The sequence below is a fragment of the Pan paniscus genome, chromosome 7, assembly GCF_029289425.2.
Source record: "Pan paniscus chromosome 7, NHGRI_mPanPan1-v2.0_pri, whole genome shotgun sequence".
Classification (NCBI taxonomy): domain Eukaryota; kingdom Metazoa; phylum Chordata; class Mammalia; order Primates; family Hominidae; genus Pan; species Pan paniscus.
The window spans coordinates 74,781,049-74,797,922 of NC_073256.2; the positions used below are offsets into that span (position 1 = coordinate 74,781,049).

At 40.9% G+C, this 16,874-nt stretch overlaps 2 protein-coding genes across 9 annotated transcripts in view; one reads left to right on the plus strand and one right to left on the minus strand.

The window, feature by feature from the left end:
- Positions 1-14,069, minus strand: part of TOX (thymocyte selection associated high mobility group box) — a 305,464-nt gene extending 291,395 nt beyond the window's left edge. The window contains exon 1 of one of the 4 annotated variants that reach the window (XM_003809058.6): positions 13,932-14,069. In XM_003809058.6, the coding sequence (XP_003809106.1) occupies positions 13,932-14,033 (102 nt within the window). In that variant the 5' untranslated portion in view covers positions 14,034-14,069. Of the gene's footprint in view, positions 1-12,404; positions 12,545-13,663; positions 13,793-13,931 lie in introns of those variants that run through there. The other 3 variants (XM_008961194.6, XM_055116574.2, XM_055116573.2) reach the window with 3 other exon arrangements.
- On the plus strand, positions 12,473-16,146 carry LOC130541752 (uncharacterized). Of its 5 annotated transcripts, none has more exons than XR_008955854.2 (5): positions 12,557-12,693; positions 13,064-13,943; positions 14,085-14,340; positions 15,005-15,119; positions 15,384-16,146. XR_008955854.2 is itself a non-coding variant. In XM_063606774.1 (3 exons), exons 1-2 carry the CDS (start codon positions 12,473-12,475, stop codon positions 13,230-13,232), a joined length of 390 nt encoding a protein of 129 aa, XP_063462844.1. In that variant the 3' UTR covers positions 13,233-14,340; positions 15,384-16,146. The 5 variants fall into 5 exon arrangements, 2 of the variants coding, with proteins under 2 accessions (XP_063462844.1, XP_063462843.1); XR_008955856.2 differs by having other exon boundaries at positions 13,064-13,165; XM_063606774.1 differs by lacking the exon at positions 15,005-15,119 and having other exon boundaries at positions 12,473-12,693; positions 13,064-14,340.
- The last annotated feature ends 728 nt before the right edge of the window (positions 16,147-16,874 follow it).

Genomic DNA, 16,874 nt, shown 5'->3' on the forward strand with positions numbered 1-16,874 from the left:
CATCTCTGTGTCCCTCCCTGACCCCCTTAACACTTAAAGTTCTGCACTCTGTGTTCAAAAAATGGTTTTCAATTTCTGAAAATGAATTAAGTGTCCCTTATTAACAACCCCAAAGCTTTTTAACAAGCGCATTCCAAATTTTTTTTAAAAAGTTGACTTCTTAGGCTCAAATATTCTCATTTCATCCCTATGCAAATATTTGTATAGGGACCACATTAGAGCTATCTGAAAATAAGAAGTTATAATGGAAACAGTGACACAGCCTTAAGTGAGGCAACCGAAATAGGAACTACTTTAATACTTTTACTGAAATGTTCTCTGCTTGATAAAGTTCATTACCAGAATATCATCTTTAAAAGTGAAATGCATTCAGCTGAGCACTTTTTTTCATTTTGTAAATAGATTTTTTCCTTGCCTGAGCTCTCAGTATAAAGCACAAAATAGTCTTCCATAACATTAGAAAAATGTCACCCCGCACATAGAGCTGAATTTTTAAAATAAAATAGATTTTTCTTCTTTAGCATTTTAATGGTACAGCAGTGCCTTCATATAGTGATCATCGGTACTGCATACTATACGAAGGCTGGATCGTCAGCCTGCAATTTGTTATGTTCTAAAATGAGTTGAGATAATATATTAGAGCCTAGAACAAAGTTATAAGTCCCTATGGGATATCCTAAGTCCATAAAGTCACCATCCTTTCAACATTACCCTACTTATTACTCTAGTTATATTTAAAATGACCCTGGTGCTAATCTTTTTCTCACCTATTCAAAATGACATTAAAAAGTAATTATGCACTAAATTTACAGCCCAAACCCCAAAGTTTCCTGTTACATAAAATGAAAGCTTATGTATGGCATAATTGTTTTTATTTTTTTCCTGTTTTTACATTATTAAGTTCTTGATTAGTCTGGGGTATTGTAGCCAAAGTTACCTTACAAAGTAAGTTTCACTCCACTTTAAAATCTCACATGTACCATATCGGGTTTTAGGCACTTCAGTAAGATAAATGGCTTATCACCACCACTGTATCTTGACCAAGCAGTGATAGCAGAAATGAATCTTCAACCAAAGAGCCATTTTCTAAGAAATGAACATTCATATGTTTAATAATGTCATTTTACAATAAGCATTATATTCTTGCTATTTTCTCCAAAATTCAGAAACAACTGTATGAACCTTCCACCTCTCAGAAATATATCCTTCCTTCCCTCCCCCACCCCAGGCCAGATTTTTTCTCAAGATTGCAAGTTATAGAAAGGCAATTGACCTCAGTAAATTTTTCCACTGGCTTACATTTTTTCTTTCTTTTCTAAGTACTCTTTAGGGGGGGAAAAAAAAAGAAAGAAAGATAAACACACTTCGTATAGCAAGTGCCATAAGAAAAATATGTTCTGGCAGACTTTTCCCAACTTGTAACTGAAAAGAATTTACATCATCCAAGTATATTATAAGTACAGAGAGTAAAAGAAAGAAATCTCAAAATAGATTTTTGTTCTACTTTCAAACTCCAAGGCTCAGGGAACACAAGTGTTTCACTTAAGAAATGAATAACAAATGACTTCAGTACACATACACCTTTCTCTTTTTGGAAAAATTGCACATAAAAGAGCATTTTTTGGCACGGCTGACCTGTAGAGATATGGAGCTAAGCAGAGTCATGAATTCACTCACTCTGATATGCACACATGATACGCAATTAAAATCTCCATTCACATTCCTGCCGGGTTGTCAATCATGAGGAAAGCCTTTTTGACAACATTCAGCGAAGCGTACCAACTAACCGCTCAACAGGAACTTAAACAGTAACAGCTTTTGTTACTAGCAAGAACGAATTTTTCACCAAGATTGGGTTCAGTTTCTAAGAAATCATTATGCCCTGAATTTTAGGGCCTTTCATTAAAAATGAAAATGTGTCAAAAAGATTTTGTATGGCAAGCTATGTGATGTCATAACTAGAAAATACAAGATATGTAAAAAATCCTAACCTTTTCAACTGGGTGAATCTTTTCAACTTTTTTTCCCCATTGAGAACAATGAACAATGATCTTATAAAGCAGTTTGCTGGGGTCGGGGGCGGGGGGGAACGTGACATTTCTAATTCATTCTGAAGTTTTTCAGTAGAATTTTTAAACTTTTAAAATAGATCAAGGCTGTAAACTCACTTGAAAAGTGACCAATCAATCTATAAGTGGGTAAGTGACTTTTTTAATCATGAAAAGAATATGTAGCATGTTAGAAATATTGCATGCATCAAACCTTTCAATTTATGAAGCTCTGTAGAAAATATTATGCACATAAATTCTTTCCAGATGAACCCAGAAGGTACTCTGCTCATAACTTAGTTTCTGTTGAACATCTAATCAAAGACTGTGCCCTTCATAATAGCATATTAGTGTGCTTTAAAGCCATAAATCCATAAAAACAGGACCCAGTAAAATTGAATACAGGATGCTTGTTAATCTGGTACTGTGTCTGTTTTAAGCAACTAACCTTGGATTACAAATTTGAAACAAGTTAATACTATCAGATACTGAAATATTTGTCTTCTTACTTATCATGCTCTGTAACTGAGAGAGCAGATGCATCCTGACCATTAACAGTCATGACAAATTGCCTTGCTAATGAATGTTACACACTGAAAGTGCCATAACTGATTAAACTACAATTTCCCACTACCAGATAGAGAGAGAGTTGGGGACTCCAGCAGTGGGTGACTCTGATATTCTGCCAACAGGCCTTTAGGGCACAGTGCGATATTTAGAAAAACATTCTAAATTCCATATGAACGTATTCTGAAAGCCTATGTGTACACAACAGGTTTTTAAAGCATATTAGATAAAACAGCTTAGGTTGTAGCTGATGAGCCATGAAAAATAGATGTGTTTAACTATTTGGTATCCTTGCAAGTATGTGCTAAAGAATATTCTCTGATGTGGGTTTCTCTCGCTCTCTCCTTCCCTTTCCCCGCCCCCAAAACATTGCGTGTGCTTTGCATCTCACATAATCTTTTGTCAGTTCTTTTGTTGGTGCAAAATTGGCAGCAGTTCAAATTCAAAGTACTCCTATTCATTTACTGACCAATGTCATTCTAGTTCACATCAGCCAGAGAGCTAAGCTCTAAAAAACATAAAAGACTTGCTTCACCACTGACGAATAATGTGTACACTTTTACAGAGCTTAAACCTTAATGCTTTCCCTGAAACTAACAATACAGTATATCTTATCATTCCTTTTTCACAAGCAGGCAGCTGCTGAAACGCTTGCCACTTCAAAATATCAATTGCTTGCCAGAGTTGTCCTCAACACACCCTGTCAAATTCATGTATATTGTGCAATGAAAATGGTGCAGGGCTGAAAGCTAGAAATTGTGTCAAATTCTGCTGTAAGGGTATGATGTGCAAAGAACAATGTATGACAACCGTAGAGACTACAAACAATGGCACTGGAGCCACGGACTTCATAGATCACAACTGCGCCTGTACATATTTTATTGTAGGCATTATATATTTAAAGCATGACAAATGTACCATTGTACATTATGTGCTGCACAAATAGAAGCTCCTCCCACTCATTCGCCTTTTGCATTTCTCTTGATGATGGAAACATAGTTGAGTTTCATTTTTTTCTCTTCTCTTAAAACACTGAAGATTCCTAAATCATAAAGGAAACACACACACACACACACACACACATACACACACAAGGTTATCAAAAGAGTAACAGAAAATAGAAGGCAATAATACAAGATGAGAAAATGAGATCTTGTTCACTTAACATTTTGGCTTCTCTCTGAGGACACAAAAGCAAGGATTACCTTCAATATGAACTGAGGGTATGAAGACAACTACACCAACACTATGCCTATAAATTGTTGTCTACCTAATTTTAATGCAGATAAGTGCTGGCTTATTGATTTGCACAATTTTCCAGCAAAATGGAAATCCCACGTGAATATGTTCTTTGTGTGCAGAAAATATGGCTTAAGAAGCTTTTACTATTATTGCTTTCTTATGCCAAAAGAACAATTAAGAAAATAATATCTCACCACCATATCAGGTCTACAAACTAACACTGATTAATTTCTTAGATTTTAAATATCCCTTCCCATTTCCCGATTAGCTCTGTTTGCTTTAAATGGGTCTCTGGTTATTGAAAAGTTGTTTTTCTTCTAAACATCTCTTTAAATAACATGTAAAATCTGAAAATATTCTCATTTTGGTACACACCTACTTAATCATAAAGGAGCTCACGGCTATAACAACCCGACACTAATTCAGTCAATGACTGTGGAAATGGAAACATGTTTATGGGAGAAGATTACTATGAATATATATTAATCTCTTCTACGACCTAGCTTAGGTTACAAAACCTTTATCACACAAGTAGCTTGGAGTGGAATTAACTGACTCGAGGCTAAGGAAAATGAACAGATATGTTTTTAAGGTGTTAATAAATATTTTGGAAAGAGAATAGGTGGTTTAGGTGCTTAGGGGTGCTGACCTTTGCTATGTTGATTAGTGGGACAATGATGCATTATTAACACACAGCAGCTGTACCTGAACTGCTGCCATGAATATAATAGCCTTTTATAGCCATCAGGGGAGTGAGGTAGGAGGCCTTTATTAACCACTAGACATGATTAGCACATTATGTGAACTTTACTAGGCAAATTATCTCTTATTGAAATATAATGTTGGTTATAACTAATTGTAAACATGATTTTTAAAACTTCGCAGTGAAAAATTCAAATGTTTTACTACCATTCAGCTCATTATTGGCTGGTAATCGCCGACGAAAACATGGTCTATTTTGTGGGACGTACTTACAGGAGCTGAATCTCAAAAGGCAGATTGTGTCACAGAAGGCTGCCTTTAAAATTATTTAGCATTACAAGTTCAGGGATATTAGCATACATGCAAACTTTCTCTCCCTAATTAAGTAAAAGTGTTCATGAACTAGAAAAGCTGCTTTGGGATTTTTCTTTCTTTTCATTTCTTTAAGTAGTTCTTAAAAGATTAGTTTTGCAGTAAATTTTTGAGAGTTACCTTGAAAAATAACAGCATAATTTATTTCAAAAAGCTTAATTTTGGGAGAGGAAAGATTATCCCATTAGCCTTAGTAACTGAACATAGCTCTGAGAGTCCATTATGAACAGTCTTTTATGCCCTGGCAGGAAGTCATTAACATAAAATAAATCATTAGCTTTGATATTAAGCTTCTACTATCTGCAGGTTTCTATGATTAATGTTCATGACTGCATCTGCCAAATGATAAAATACACTTTTTGTTGAAAGGTTATCCTGCCTCTTTATTATTAACATTTCTCTTAATACAATTGTTACTGGCATTTTAGGCTGAGGTGTATTGGTATAGAAAGGAAGCATCGGTGTTTTTCAATGGTATGAAAACACTAATGCGTATAACACTTTACCCATCATTTTTTAAATTAACCATTTAATTGAGTTAACAGACTTAAGGAAATCAGGCAGTGCTCAGATACTCTTTCAATGTAATTGCACTGTCTTTAGGCCCAGTTGGCCCATTCGTTAATTAATCTTGCACATTATATTTCACATCTCTGACCCATATATCAGAGGAAGGTATAGAGAGGTAAACTTGCTTCTCTGAAGTCAGGAACAAGAGGGCATTTCCCTCTTTCGCAGTTATTCTCCACTTTTATCTTCTTACAGTGCAAAACAGACAACAGCCCTCATAATAGCATCTCTCCTTAGGTGCACTGACTCTTAATGTGGAGAGGGAAAAAGAGGCCCCCCGGGAGGCCTATCAATATCTGAGGGAGGGAGATTACACACTGTACCTACAGAGACCCCATTTTCCCAATTCACCTTTGACTCTCCAGAAAGGTTATCTCTTTGACTCTCTTCCTGAAAGAACCACTAGTCTACAACTTTCCAAAAACACTTTTATTCCACTAGGGCAGCAGAAATGGAAGAAATGGGCTGAGAATGCAGTATTTTGCTGAATTCTTTGAATTTTTGAACATCTTTCACCACAAGATTTGAAATAATCTACCTACTTAATTCTCATAAGTCTTCTTTGATACAAATATATTTTCTCTACTGGATATATGGAAGACTGGAACACAGATGGATTAAAGGTTTTAGTGTCAGGACTTTTACCAGACACAGAACAAAGTCAGGCTTCTCAAGAGAATGGGAAACAGAGTGGGAGGGAATCACATCCTCTTATGGTTAGGTTTATTTTGCCTAGGGAGTAAGTCAACATAGACTTAACAGCACTTGGTTTTTATCTCAAATATTCAACATAATGGAGTCTTTCCCTGAGAAAGGCCTATGGTTTTCCTCAAAAAGACCTGGTTCTTTAGTCTTATTAGGATATAACATGTCTGTTTGAAGCCCTAAGATTCTCAACAGCATCTTCTCCTGTGAAATATTGCTGAGTATCTTAAAAGGGAGTGGTAACCAGGCATTCCCAGTAGTCATGATGTTTTTCCTTTGTTGCTGCTGTTATACACATTGAGGAAGTCTGCCATTTAGGATAAATCTTCATGCATTTATGGCCAGAAATATTCCAGAACCATGAGAAACACAAACACACACACACATGCAAATACACATGCACACACAAATCCACCCCCACACACCCATACACATGCACATACCCATACACACACCAATGTTTCTAGCTCGGTAACCCCAACCCCAAAGTGGCATCAAAGACTTCAATCAAAAGGCATTTTAGCCAAAAGCTAGTATCATCACTACTGTGGATCAGACAAATAACGTGTAAGACCACATGGCACCCAAAATACATTCTATTTTCTTGGCCACTGGCAAAGCTTCTTATCAACCAACCATGGCCTCCTTTAATTAGGAGTCCTTTCCAGACAGTTTCATAAAAGCACATAATTCAGGAATGAAAAACGATAAATACTTGGCTAAAGCAGAACCATTTAAATCTCCCAAGCAAAAAACAAACAAACAGAAAAAAGCATTAATAGTGACCCTGGTTTCATGACCTTTGATATTATAAATATATATCAGTGATGATTTTTTCATGAGTAACATGGAAATCTGAAAATAGCTTTTAAAATTTAACTTTAAAATTTTTATCAAGTGAGGCAAACTTGCCATAGATCAAACTAAAGAAGTGTGGGAAATAGTGATACCTCCCTTCAGGAAAGAGCAAGGAGTTTCTGGAATTACCCTCCCTTCTCGTCTTTTCTGCTGCACCGTCAACATCGAAGCACAGAGTAATATAATGTTCCCATTTTCAAAATGAATGCTGTAGGGAGAAACATGTTATAACCAGGAAAAGCTCATTCAGGTTAATGTGAATTCCATGTCTCAAAGTATTATGGAAGAACTGCTATAATTAACAGTCTGTTGGCACTTCCATTATAAACCACATTTCTAAGCAGTTTATAACTCAACTGTTTTTAATCAGAAATTGCTCTTTGGGATGAAACTTGGCATGCAAGGTTTAAAACAAAAAATTCTCAAATTCATTAGGGCAGATGTAAGCGGTATCATCTTGGCACTAGTTTCCTAGTGGACAGCCCATTTAACACAATTCGTTATCAATCAGGGGAGACCAGACTATCTAGTTCTGAAAAGTGCATATTCAAAGAAAAAGATGAATTGAAAATACATCAATAACTCTGAGGTGGAAGTAAATGAAAAGGGAAAAAAGCATGTCTAAAATTGGTAAAATTAATACCTTGGGTAAACATGCAATTTAAACAAATAAGGGAGCGTTCCAGCTTCTAAGATGTCTCAAACAGAAGCTTCTTGAGGGCAAGAACTACAGTTAGGATCATGAGAGCCACAGTGTCTAATAACTATGATGTGCTACAATCTTGTTTTCTGATAAAAGTATGAATTTTATATTCTTGTATTTGGATGTACACAATATGTTTTATTCTAAACAACAAGTGATCATATTTTTACAATGTAATTGTTAATAGCATACAATCAACTCATGATAATTACATTTTTATTGACATGTAAGATAACTATCCTACCTACAACTTCTCAGAAATCTTGAGATTCACACTCAGATAGCTAAAATGTAGGGTGGTAAGTGATCTAAATTTGATTAATTGATTCAGTTCTACATGGCCAAACATTCCCGTTCTAGTTATCTATGTATATTCTGATGAGAATACATCCACATGCTAACCCCTGTTACTTACCTCAAGTGTAACCCAACCTAATTTACCGTATTCCAACTGAAGATCACAGTCCCATCTTCATACTATTTTGGAATCTAAACATAGCCTTCTCACTGAGGAAGGATGTTTAAGGGGCTTATCTCTGAGCTCTAAATACACTGCATAAAATGGTAGGGGGCGTGGAAGGGACACTATGATAGCTTAGAAATATCAGTCATAGTTATTTTTCCCCTCAGCATCACATGGAGGTTGTCTTACTCTAGTACAATATTGTATAACTCCACATCATCCATTCAGGTAGGGGGGATGGGGAAAGGAAAACAGCATAATTTGGGATTTCAAAAAGCAGATACAAGCCTGAGGGCTGGTAGATTCCAAATAGAAAATGGAATCAGGTTACTGCAAGAATGGATATGTTCGCATGATTATGGTGATGATGAAGGAAGGTAAGCTGAAGAGGGAGCCAGGCAGCTGAGGCAACCACAATGGTGATGAGTATCCAGTGGAGAAGAGAGTTCAGATTAGAAGTACAGACCTCCTAGGTTCAAATTAAGATTGGGGAGGAGAGTAGCAAAAGCAAGGGTGGTCCCAGGAGTCGGAGTGGCTGGGAAATGGGTAACTGGGAAGGAGATGGAGAGGTGGGAGGTAAGAGGCGCTGGGCATACTGGTAGACCTGCGACTGAGGGCTGGCTTTAAAACAGAATAGGAAGAATCATCAGTATTTGAGAAACACCCGCAGGGTCTTTTGAAGTTTCTAATGTCCTAGCAAAAGTTTAGAAAGCATTATAATAAATCACCCTTCACAGCTAAATAAAATCACTGTGCTCCCCACTACCTTCGTCATTTTCTAGGCCAACCCTCTTGAATGGAGCCCATCACAAAAAACGTATGACCACTAGAAATAGTCTCACATACCAAAACCAACATTTGAGAACCAGGTTGGTACCCAGGAAACCACCCCTAAAACTGGAAATTTCCCTACTTCTTCCTGTTCCACTGTTCTTAATTCCCTTGCAATCACATCATTTAAACAAAATCCACAATAATCATTCAATTAGATATTTACATATTAGTTTAGTTTTTGTAACTAAGCAAAATACCAAAATTCTCCTTAATATCATTTACTAACTTTTAAAATATATGATAAACTGTGAGAATACTAAACTACCTATGCAATGTTAAAAATAACATCAGATCCCTCTATAGCTCATACTTATAACTTTGTTTGCATAGACATTTAAAACTGAATTTGCAATACTGAAATAACCCACACAGTCAAGATAGCTACATTTGAAACTTTTCTATAATATCTGATTTAGTGGCCAAAAAACCATGGTTGCTTGGTTTATGCTCTTTCTTACATAGGCATTTATTTAAAACATATTTAACAACCTGAAAACTTCTGAAAAGTGCCAGCTGATAAAACTCCCAGGGGAATTTTAATTATATATATGTGATGTATGAATTATCAACTATGAATTTCCCAAAGTCCTAGAAGTTACGGAGGTGGATGAAGAACTAATCAAGCATGATGCTCTAAACTGCTTATAACCCTCCCTTCTTTACCCTCTTTCTTCCCATACTCCTCCTTGACCTACTCTTCCTCCCATCTTTTCCTTTTTCTTACATTTACTGTTCAAAATAGGAATAATGACTCCTTCTTAATGTGCTTACAAATCCTGTATTTTTGATGTGATGAGTATTGCCACATTAAAGTATAATACATAATACATTCTAAATAGAAAATAAGCTCAAAGGAGATTTTGCAGAGACGGTAATGAATCTTGTTATTCTTAAAAGTTATCAAATGTCTAATGTTTGTCCTGACATTTTCAAGCAGAGTTCATCACAAATGGGTCCTTCCTTGTGCGTTTTTACGAAAAAGAACATATACACTGTCCTTCCTCATTTCAATGATAAAAGCTGAATATTCCAAATGCCCATTATTCTTCACTCTGTATATCACCAGCATGAAGCATGGGTTTGTGTTTTGGACTTCCCTGTTTCTAAATCAACCAAAGAAAGATTCAGGACATGATTCCATAAAGGCAACCACTGAGAACAGTGAAGCCCATTATTTCTCCTCCCACTGCAGGCCGAGGTCACCATCCCTGTCATTAGCCATGTCATAACATAATTGTATTACTACTCCTTATGTGGGCAGATACTGAGCAATAACTGAACACATCACATCGTTGTAAAAATGAAAAAGTACCACTTCTTTGTCCTATCTTAGCATAAAACCAGTGAAAACAATCTTTGGAAATGACGCTGCACTAAGAAACTGAAAAGAACTGTTATTACTCTGTAGGTATATATTTAAACTGATGATCTGACATCTTTAACTAGAATAGAAAACAAGACTATATCACTACAGAACTCCAATTGTAAGCTCATTTAATCCAATTTATTTTGGTAGCATTCAGCTCAATTAAGGGATACAATGTTACTTAAAATAGTCTAATTAGATGAAACTCCACTATGGTACTCATCTTTCAATGTCTGAAATATAACCATGCATTAGGCTGCAAGAGGTGAATACTGTTAACTCCAGCCTCCATGTGTCTGTCCAGTCTGTGAGCTACACTGCTATTTCCAACACTGACCTATATACAGCAACATGCCATCCGTTCTGGCTGTTTGTGTAAGAGATGCCTCACACACTTGCCTTAACCAACATCATTCGCATTGTTCCCACAATGGGCTATGTGAAAATGGAGGCCACTTTGCATAGTGATATGTTCATAACGTGTATTAGTCTTACAATAGAGCAATACTAGATTAAACCGTTTCCAAAAATGCCTCCTCCAGAGTTTATTAACTGAAAAATGTAAGTAGCGTTTTGGCAATCTATAGAGCAGCAGTGCCGGAAAGTGTCAGCAGAGTAAAACAATCACATTTTAGTTTAGAAAGCTTCAGGAAGAGAATATTCATTTTCTCCATTAGAGTCTCTTCTGACATTGAAAAAAATGTCACCGGGAAACTGTAGCTACAGTTGTAGGATTCTAAAGCACAGATAGATACTGGTTCCGCTGGGATTTAGCACACCAACTTTAAATAAGCAAAGTGTTGACAGGTTTAAAATAAAGATAATTAGTAATTTATGATCTTATCACCCTATTAAAAACAAATCACCTGACAAACTGACTGCTATTTGTAGTAAACTACATATTCATTACGCCTCCGAAGGAAGCAAGATTTACTTTGCAGTATTGTTCTTTTGGGGATGTCTGATCCAACTTGTTTTAATAAATGTAGGCACAGATTTCTTACTTCACCTTTTCCAAACTTCTGTCCTTCTTCCATTTCCCTGCAAATCCACTCATGTCATTGCAAAAACAAATGCTAGTTGACTGCATTATGCACAACTACAATTGTGGAGCTGGACAGAAATTTTGTACCAATGCTAATCATGGTGGAGTGAAAAAACTCAAGTGCCTGGGATTTGTGGGGCCTAGAAAACTATCCAGTACATTTAATATAATCAGGGACCAGTGACAAATATATCTGATGGACTGCTACACAGAGATGAGCCAGAGATGTCCCTGGAGAAACATTTCCATGAAGTCTTCTACTATTAGAAACATGTCTTATGACTTTGCATTTTAAAAAATATATTATTCTCTGGATAAGTTAAATAGAAGACTCGCAACTAGTCTATAGAAAGGGTGCCTGATTTGCATTTAAAAAGAACAGTTTGCTTCTTATACACGGGGTGACTTAAAAGGAACTTCAATGAGCTAGTAAAGAAATTCTGAATACTTTCTAAATTAATTTATTCAATTCACAGCACAACCCACTAAAATTATTTAAAGCACTTAATTGGAAAATGATTTAATATATTGAAGTAATTCCTGATTTTCCAAAGCATTTAACTTTTAAATTAAATCTGACCCTACTTATCACAAGAACGAGGAGTGAAATGTGTATCCAAGTCATTAACTTCTTTTTGGGGCCTAAAATCACTGATAAACTTAATAAGATTTGTCCAGTCTCATTGCCAAAATAGTTCTGAGCTTTTGGTTCCGGTAACTACAGTGGAATACGTCTTTACTCTCCAAGATAGGGCTGCAACTTTATTATTTTTTATTAGCAATAGTATTGGTGTCATAAGCAAAATAAAACGTAACACAATACTTGAGTGTACAGACAAAACAGATTTTAGACTAAAAGAACTATGTCACCAGCAAATAATGAAACTTCATCACACAAACTCCTATGCGCTTGCCAAAGTTCCCCGTACCTTTCAACTTGCCCGTAGCTGAAGGGCTCCCTGTACAATGGAAGCCCTTCTGCCTTGCTCAAGACTGGATGTCCCTCTTTTCTAACTTGCCTAAACACCATCGGCACACAGCACAGTCCTTTGAGTGGGTCTCACACTGGACACAGCATCGAGGAGCTTCTCCACGGGGAAGTGTGTGTGTGAGAGCCTGCCTGCGTGTCAACACTGTCCAAGACTCGGAGCTGCGACTCGGTCGCGTGGTGCGGAGTCCAGGGCTGAGAAGGCAGCGCACTAAATATCTCTGTATCAGGTAAAAAAGCCGTTTGGTGATGACTCGCCACCAGGCAAATGTTGGGAGTCCCAACGATTTTTCCCGTGGAATACACCGAGGGTCGCCATGGATGTGCCTGCAGGGGCTGTGAGTATCAGGCAGATTTATCACCAAGCGAGAGTTGGGCGTCTAAAAGGCCCGCCCAGCGTTTTAGAGAACTCAATTCTCTCTGCCAACGTTCATCCAACGGGACTGCTTAGACACGTCCAACTAGCCCTAGGCGTGGGCAGTCGTGCCCCTGCGACCACTCTGGGGGACCGGTCCCTGCGTGTCCTCCCTCTCTGGGATGAGAGAGTTCGAGAAGCCGGGAGAGTAACCCCCTCCCTCGTACCCCCTGACTGTCCTATAGGTGGACCCAGCCGCACTCCGCAGCAGCCCAGGCCAGCGCCCCACCTCCGGGTCACCGGCATGATCCGCCTCTCCCCGGGCCCCCGCGGCCCTGGCACCCGAGGTCAGCGGGCCGTGGGTACAGCTCAGCCGCGGACCCTGCTCCGCGAGTGCGGGAGCTTTGGACTTGAACGCGACGTGCTCGCCCGGCTCCCAACAAACTTGCAATTTCCGCGCGCACCCCTTAAACAGGAACTGTTCCCCAAACCTTGACCCAGCTACCCCGCTGTGCTCTGGCCCGCGGACCTGTGTCCGAACCCGGGCTCGGCTGCCGGAACCGGTTTGAGAAAACAAAAGAGTTGTGGGGCAGTTTTCCCTGTGGGGGGCAGGGGCGCCTCCCAGGTCCCTGCACCCCGACTCCCGGCTGCTCCCCTGGCAACTAATCCGGAGAAGGGAAGTGGTGCCACGAGCCCCCACTGCCCGGGAGAGGGAGGGAGAGAGAAGGGGGAACTGGGAAATAAACTGAATTCTCTTACTCTGCCTCCGTTCCTGGACCCCAGACACACCCCCAAAGTATTCCACGGTTTTCTCTTATTATTTTTTTAAACGCCCCCCGGCAAACCTAGGCAGGGATCCTTAGTCGCGAACAGCAGGAAGGAAAGAATCCGAGCAAATCGTGTCACTTTCCGCACAATCGCGGTGTTTGGCAAGCCCCCGGAGCTACTCCACAATATTTACTACCCAAGCGCACGCAGGCTGCAGCGGGCTGCGAGCCGAGCGCGCCCGGGACCGGCCTCCGCCAAGCCGGCCCCGCCGCGGCCCGGCCACCGCCGCTCCCCTCCCAGGATCAAGCAGCAAGAACACGGTGGAAACAAAAGCAGAGCGTTCACCTTGTTGCAATAGTAGGGGTCCAGGCAGGGAGAAGGTCCCAGACAGGGAGCGTCGGGCGCAGCGGCGGGCTGGGCTGGAGGTGGATAAAATCTTACGTCCATTTCACTCTCACATCAAGCAACTCCTTTTCTTTTTCCTTTTTTAAAAAAAAGTGTTCAGCAAAACAAGCTTAGACGGAACAGAGTGAGGTGTCTGGGCTCAGGAGTAAAAGAAACACCTTCCTTCCCTCACATCCGTTTGTGGTTTGTTTAAGAAGAAGAGGAAAAAAAAAAAAAAAAAAAAAAAGAGGGGGGAAAAGCGCTCAACTCTCCCCCAAGCCGCGGCGCGCACCCGTCGGCGCCGAGCGCGCAGCCTGCTCCACCGCCGCCTCTTGGTCCCGCCGCCGCCGCTGCCGCCGCCGCCGGGCAGGTAACTTCATGCGATCATTGTCCCCCCCGCCCGCCCCCCCATCCCCGCCTCCCGCGCCCCTCGCAGCCCGGCACACGCGCTCGGGCTCTAGGTACTGGGCGTTTTATTGGAGACTCTGAGTTGTTCTGCTTGTAGTTTATTTTCTCCACCTTGGAGGCCCGGGATGTGGGGGGGGGGGGGGGGGATCCAGAGGGGACAGGGCGGGAGGGGGGCGAGCGTCCCGGGCCGGGCGGGGTAGGGAGCGCGGCCGGACGCGGGCTCGTCAAGGCCCAATGGCTGCTGTTCGGAGCCGGAGGCCGGGGACCGGAGAAAGGAGGAGCGGAGAAGGAGAAGGAGGAGAGCACGGCCCGGCTGGGACAGAAGCGGTGGGACCCTGGGAGGCCTCCGCTGTGCCTGTGCCGCGCTCCTCGGGACCAGCGCGTCGCACACAAAGGGGCTGCCGAGCCAGAGCCACCAGCGGCCTCAGGGTACCGTGGGGAGCGCGCAGCGAGGGGGCGCTGTGGCGCACCCCGCCCCGCAGCCCCGCCCCCGGCCCTCCCCGGCCCCACCCCACTCCCACCGCCCTCTCCGCGGCCGTCCCCACCCCTATCTCCGCGACCCCCACTCCTCCTCGGCTGTTCCCCAACCCTGTCACTGTGCTCCCCTCCCTACTCCCGGCCCGTAGTGGAGGTGACTTTCCTGCGCAGCGCCGCTTCTGAGGGCGGAGAACCCACAGGGAGTGCGACCCCTTTGCACGCTGTGAGTGGGCAACTGTCCGAGGGACTCGAGCCGATCGAAGGGTGAGGACCAGCTCGCCTGGGGGTGGACGGCCTGGAAAAGCCGCCCCTCTTTGGTTTCCCTCTCCCGCCTGCAGCCCGCACCCCTCCGAGATTCGTGCCCCACTGGACGGTTTGCGAAGGCTGAGGCTGCCTTGGGGACTCACAAAAGACCACAGGGGTGATTCGAAGTGTAAATAGGGAAACAATCATCAGCACACAATCCGGCTAAAGGGATAACATATGAGTTTGCTTGTTGTCCTTCATGGGATTCTTCTCTTTTTATAGCTGGACGCCCTATAGGGCTCTTGGCAGTTCACGAAAGACCTGGAGTCCGCCTCCCCATTTCTCCGGTCGGTGAGTGGCAGGAGGAAATCGCCAATCATGTTTTCCCGCTTTGCCTCCCCAACTCGGAAACTTGCAACTTGCCGTGTCCTGGAGGTTGAGACAATTTGGGGTCTCTTGGCTGCCGTCCAACAGATTTATCTCTGAGGGCAGTGTCCTTGGTGAGAGGTCCAAGTAGGTGTGGGCGACATTTTCCTCCATCTCATGAGGGAGCAGCCCTGCACACTAGGGCCCAAAACTCTGCGAAGGAGCTTGGAAGTTCTTCATCCGTTCCACTTGTTTTGCTACTCCACACACCCTTCTAGGACATGTTGATTGCCAACTGCTCTGTGCAACTTTCCCATAGCTGTCTGTTCCCGTGCATTTCGGAGCACCAAGCAAATACGAGCAGAGAGACCTGGAAAAAAAAATATGAAGACAGTATTAATGATAAAATTAACATGGCTGAGTGAATTGTCAATGCAAGTTCCTTTACTAACTCTTTGTTAAGTTTTGCTTTGTACTCCTTACATCCTCTTTCTCTTAAGCCATTGTTTTAATTTCTTCTCGTTATCATTTTTAAAAGTAACAGAAATACAGCTTTCTTCCTACCTTCACGATTGACTTGGTGGAGGTTGGGTTGCAAAGAGGAAGCAGTAAGAAAAAATAATTATTCTGTACATTCACAAGTCCTTCAAGGCACAAAATAAAAGTAAGAAATAGAAAATATGTCCTTTCTCCTAATAAAGGTCTTTATAATAAAATTTAAATGAAGTTTTGTGTTTCATAACAGCTTCCCAAATACTGTTGTAGATACTAAAATGTGCCTGTATGTATTTCCTTCCACAATAATAATAGTAATAATAAACATTTTAGGTCCAAATTAACATTTCTCAGCTTAAATTTCTATCCTCAATCCAACATTTATTATATCAAAACTTGATTTTTAAAAATAAAACTTTCTTGGAATTCATCATTGATGTCTGTTTGATGGCCTCGTGAACATCAGGAAGATGAAATGAAATGGTTCAAGACTGGAACAATACCATTATCTGCATCTTGACTCCTGGGAGATAATGATATCTCCTGCTTTCCTCTACAGACCTACCAGTTTTCTCTGCTTTAAGGGAAAATCCAAATGCATGAGACCTGTGCATTCTTCTACATAATCAAGAGTCTGGTTTCTTCCATCGGAGTGTATGGAGTCAAAGTGGTATACTGTACATGGCATGGTGTGATAGGTGGGAATATGAGCTACTGGGGGAAAAAGTTCTTACTTCTAGCCACTTATACAAAGAGAGGCCATCTCAGTGTAATCTGAAAAAATGCTCACTTTATAATGCTGTATCCAAGGCCCATCAAAAACTAAATGGATGTATTTGTACTAAAAGTTGGGGAAAGTTGAATATCTAAACCTCTGAGCAAATCTTTCTTAATTTAGAAAATAAAATAGAG

Excerpts from the sequence above, each read along its gene's own strand:
- LOC130541752 (XM_063606773.1), top strand. The coding sequence starts at position 12,781 with ATGGATGTGCCTGCAGGGGCTGTGAGTATCAGGCAGATTTATCACCAA.